General features: G+C 40.7%; 1 protein-coding gene across 1 annotated transcript; it reads right to left on the bottom strand.

Annotated features, from left to right (window-relative positions):
• Positions 1–691: 691 nt before the first annotated feature.
• Positions 692–4,896, bottom strand: LOC141060847 (olfactory receptor 1G1-like). The gene is made up of 3 exons (XM_073557222.1): positions 4,603–4,896; positions 2,877–3,800; positions 692–748 (listed from the first exon to the last, which is right to left on the bottom strand). The coding sequence occupies exons 1-3, from the start codon at positions 4,894–4,896 to the stop codon at positions 692–694; spliced, it is 1,275 nt and encodes a 424-aa protein (XP_073413323.1).
• Between the last annotated feature and the right edge of the window lie 534 nt (positions 4,897–5,430).

Raw genomic sequence — 5,430 nt, 5'->3', positions numbered from 1 at the left:
TTTAACATTTCTATCTTTTTTTGTTGCTTTCCAGTGACTGGTCAAAAGTGCACCATGACTTTACTGACACACTGTATTATATAGCACTGTGCACTTACAATTGCTCATTTTGCCTTTCTACCCAGATAATTCTTCTGTTTTCTCTGCTCTATATAGAAACAGATTGTCTTGTTTCTGTATTTATCATTCCCCTCTTCAATATCTGACCCAGCTGCTCCACCCTCCCTCTGCCATAGACTTTTTCAGTGACTCATGACTTGTGCAAAGAAAATTGATCTCCTGTTTTTACATAGAGCTTAGTAGGATTCAGCTAGTCAGTTTTTAATCACGTGATGTCATAGACCTAATGGAAAACAGAAGAATTAACTGGGTAAAAGAGCAAAATGATCACTTGGAAGTGCACAGTTCTACAGTGGGGGAAATAAGTATTTAAGACATGAACAGTCTATAATAGTAAGGGTAGGTTAATTGAGAGAGAATATCAAAAATAAAACCCAGAAAATCACATTGTATAAATTATATAAATTTATTTGTATTTTGCAGTGAGAAATAAGTATTTGATCCCCTACCAACCATTAAGAGTTCTAGCTCCTACAGACCAGTTAGACGCTCTTAATCAGCTCGTTACGTGCATTAAACACAACTGTCTTACATAGTCACCTTCATAAAAGACTCCTGTCAACAGACTCAATTAAAATTCAACATCCACTAGCAGGGAGAAGGGTTTTAAGTGTCTAATGATATGGACCTCAAAGGAAAGAAATATAAGAAAGAGTAAAGGGATATAACCTAGAAAACACATTGTGATGAAATAAGAAGACCAACACCTCCACCTTGTCGGCTCCCAGTTCTAGGGGTATATGAAAATTGTAGCCACCGTAAGAGAAAGCAGCAGCTGCAGTGGTGTCCGATTGCAAAATCCAGGTTTCAGTGAGAACCAGAAAGTTAATTGAATTGAAAAGGAAGAAGTAGTGGATGTAGGGGAGTTTGCTACACACTGACCATGAGTTCAAGAGAGCACTTTTAAAAGATACAGGAGAAAGCAAGCACTGAATATTGTTAGGATTAACAGAATTTCTATGTGGAGCAGAAAGATAGTTACATTCACTAATAGAAGGATGGTTAGGGGCCATGTAGCCAGCAACTAGGAGAAGGAGAATAAATAGAAAGAATAGGTGATACGTTGATTTGTGCGAGAGTTTTGTGCACTGTATGGTGTTAGTAGATGGTTTGGAGTTTTTCAGAAATGTGAGTAGAGACTGAGAACTGTACATGGGAGAGGGGAAGAGAGCAGGACTGATGTGGAGAGAGTGAGCAGAATTTGCAAGAGGACAATGGATGTAAAAGAAAGCAGCAGCTAGGACATAGATAAAGCAAAGAGATATTGAAAATAAATAATGCAGTACAAATGAAAAAGAAGTATGTTATCACGCTGCTGCAATGCAGGTAGAAGCAAGCTCCACTAGATGGCGATAGAGTGGAAGGGGGTCTGCACACAGACGGAACAGACCTGCCGTGCAGCAGCGAGGCTAACGCCAGATGGCAGCAGAATAATCAAATAAGCCGGGTCAAATCCTAGACTGTAGCGCAGTACCAAAGGAACAAACAAACTCAGGGTAAGTACCAGGAAGTACAAACAAAAGGGGAAAACACAGAGTCGGGACAAGGAGAGGGGAATACCACAGACATGGGTTAAGTCAGGAATCACAGCAAGACAAATCAGGGTGAACCAGAGTCAGCTACTCACACCGTAGGCAGAACTAGAACTGACATCGCCTGCAGGAAGCAGCGGCATAAATAGCAAACCTGAAGCCATACTGAGGCTGAGAAAGGTTCACCCCTGACATGACCAGACCAGGAACATGGAAAGATAGGACTCAAAACCCAGTCTGGATCATGACACATGTTTGTTAAAATAATTTGCATAGCTTACCTGTCTTCTGCCCTATCAAGCTTCCATGTTTAACTGCAAGGACTGGGATGATATTGCAGTTGGAAAGATATTGAACATGTGCTCACATGTACTTTCCTTAGGTCACATCTGAATATATAGGAAGCCTCTGCTAAGACCTAGGCACAATCGTTAAACAATTAATCAACTGACGTGTAAATGCGTAGATTTCTGCCCATGATGCTCATACTCGATATGAAATAAATCGAGATGTTGAGAAAATTTTGCTACAATTTTTTTTTATTTAACATGTCTATTCATCCAGTGATTTCCATTATTCCACAACTTTTCTGAGTTGCAATTTCAGTGTGTATTCAGAGTGTACTTTTGAGAAAGCACCTAACGCGAAACGCGCGTCAGGGGGTTACAGGGAGGTACACAGACACACCAGTGACTATGGGTAAGCGGCATTGATAATACTATATATGGGCATATTGAATTGGTTATGGTTATGTATCATTTTATTGTTCATATGCTCATTCTCTTGTACTTAGATACTGCTTAGGTCTTGCCCTTTTACTATTTAATGTGGTTGTGCACATTTATGATTTTTGGCCGCAGTGTTTTCATGTGTACCCCTGTATTGGCCGCAGTATTTCTCCCTTTTCTCCTGCTATAAAGGCCTTATTATTGGCTGTACATTTTTTTATCTATGTGGATTAATAAAGTCTAAATTGCTTTTTACATTTGATGGTGTTTTTTTGCTCCGTTTCTGTTCTTGTTTATATATTTGTAGTGGGAGCATTTCCATTTTTTACTTGTTGACAGGCACTATGCCACAGTCTTTGGACTGAAGCCATGTCTTCAGTATTCATCATAGTTAATCTGTGCTTACTTTGACTCATTTGTTTTCTTATGACAACGTATAATAGACATTTCATTATATTTTATTTTTTGAAGAAAGTATAATACCATTCCATATTACTATAGCTGTTTTCCTAGCAGCGCCTATGACTTCTTTATTCCTTAGGCTATATACAAATGGGTTTAACATCGGGACCACGGCCACGTAAAGCATTGAGAGAATTGTGTCTTGTTCCTTAGAATCGTCAGACTCAGGTTTCAAGTAAATGAAGATACTTGGTACATAGAATAATATGACAGTAATGATGTGAGACGAGCAGCTCGAAAAAACCTTAAGCTGCCCTTTAGAGGAGCGAATCTTTAAAATTGTGGAGATGATTCTTACATAGGAGATCAAAATAAACATGAATATAAAACTGCCGAATGCATCTTCAACTGTGAGGAGCATTTTCACACTTTTAGTGTCACTGGAAGAGAGCGCTATTAATGGTAATATCTCACAAAAGTAATGGTTGATGGTGTGAGAAAAGCAGAAAGATAATTCAGAAGTCATTAGGGTAAACATTAGGGAATTTGCGGCACTGAAACTCATATAGGAAGTCCCTAAACTAAAACAAACCTTCCTCGTCATGATCAAAGAGTAATGGAGCGGGGAACAAATTGCCACGTAGCGATCATAAGCCATAGAGACTAAAATGGTATGTTCCGTATAGGCGCAGAAGAGAAAGAAGTAAAGTTGAGTCATACAACCACAGAACGAAATCCTCTTGTCTTCTGTTAAAGTGATGACCAACATCTTCGGGATAATAGCGGAAACATAGATGACGTCAACAGAAGAAAGGTTACACAAGAAGAAATACATAGGGGTGTGAAGTTGGGGAGCAACACAGACAAGTGCAATAATAATCATATTTCCCACCACTGCTAGCAAATACATAAATAAAAACCCAGTGAATAAAAAAATTGCATTTGTTCTGGTGGTGGAGAATGGGGTCATGTAGAATTCAGTCACTGTACTGATTTCACAATTATTCATCTTGATGATCTGTGATAAAAGATAGGAAAAAAGTATTATGTGCCTTATGGAACTTTTCCTTACGACGCAAGAATATTTTTTGTTGAAAAATTCGGTCATAATTTGGGACCAATTTATGATTCCAGAGTACACATGCTTCTACTTTACAAGTGCAGGTTAATTTTTTGTAGTAGATTACTTTGATATTGATCTTGGAATTGACTTCCATTGTAATTAGAGTAATAGTTGAAAGGATCAATAAATAACATATCGAGCGTGACAGACTTTGATTGCTTTTTAATATCAATCAGTTTCTTATAACCTTTTCTCAAAAGCAGTTATCCAGGATTTTTTTTAAAAGAAACCTGACAGCAAAAAAGTATGCTTAAAAAAAAAATCTATATACTCAACTATTTAATACTCCTTGTCATGATAAGGCCCTAACTCTGCCTCCATTTTGTGTGGTGGATGTAAATATAAGGGGTCCGTGTCACTCAGTAATGCCAATGCCAGCGTCCCTTTGTGGTCCCACTCCCTCCTCCCAGCAGGGACGCTGACATATTAACAGTCACGGCCGCACGGTGATGTCCCCATTCCCTGCTATGGTTTCCTGTTTCTCTGGGCATGCTGTATAGGTCTTCCCAGTGATAAGCCAAGTGCGCATGGCCTCCCAATTATTAAAGGGGCAGCATGCACACTTTGGAAATTGTCCCAGTCAATAGCTTGGAGGCATCAAGTTTATAAGGCACGCTCCCCAGTAGGGAGGGGCCTGAGCATCCGCATTGATTTAGTTAGTGTTGTGCAAGTAGTCAGTTGCCATGTCCCCCTGAACCTGTCCCTGAAACTCATGTTGTCTGAACCAGATCCCGTTCCTGAGACCAGTGCTGTCCGAACCTGAAGCCTCTTCGGTGTAACTTGAGCCTAAAGCTGCTCCGACGGTACTTGAGCCTGAAACCACTTCGATAGTACCTGAACCTAAAGTTGCTTCAGCAGTACCAGAGTCTTCAGCTGCTCCGGCAGTACCTGCACCATTACCACTGTCCATCCTGTCTTGTGATCCAGAATTTGCACTGTCTGAACCAGAGCTGGTATCCAAATCCTGTCCTGCCAATGGCTCCGAGTCCATATCCGTGACTGTGATCCTTACTCTTGGAGTCGGCAGCTCCAGTATTGGGGACTGCCCAGGAGTGGTACCTGGCGGCTACTTACAGCGCAAGCCTAACTCCACCATCAGGATCTCCAGTGAACACTAGGTAGCTGCTTAGCCACATCCCTCCTGAGTAAGCCCGGATCGGTGCACAGTGGGTCCAAAATCCACATATGTGACACACTCTATAGCTTAATCTAACACATGCTCTCATGGGGCTTCTTCATGTGGACGGGGAGGGCCTGTAGCTATGGAGGGTGGGGGTGTTGCTATAGAGGGCATGTTTGGAGTAGAGTAGGAGGTTACGACTAGTTCTCATTTCAATGCCAAACCCCCCCCCCCCTTGGACGTTCTGTTCAGAATATCTAGAAAACCGTGCAAACTAGTGACAGAAAGTAAATTACTTATTGTCATAATTCTGCAGCCCAGATATGTACTGAGATTATGTGAAAAGCCCGGACAACCCCTTTAAGGTTATAGGGATCTTAATGATATGGGCTCTCTATAATTGAT

Source organism: Dendrobates tinctorius, unplaced genomic scaffold (assembly GCF_039654945.1).
Source record: "Dendrobates tinctorius isolate UK_male_01 unplaced genomic scaffold, ASM3965494v1 ptg000245l, whole genome shotgun sequence".
NCBI lineage: Eukaryota > Metazoa > Chordata > Amphibia > Anura > Dendrobatidae > Dendrobates > Dendrobates tinctorius.
This window is presented reverse-complemented; position numbering and strand designations above follow the sequence as displayed.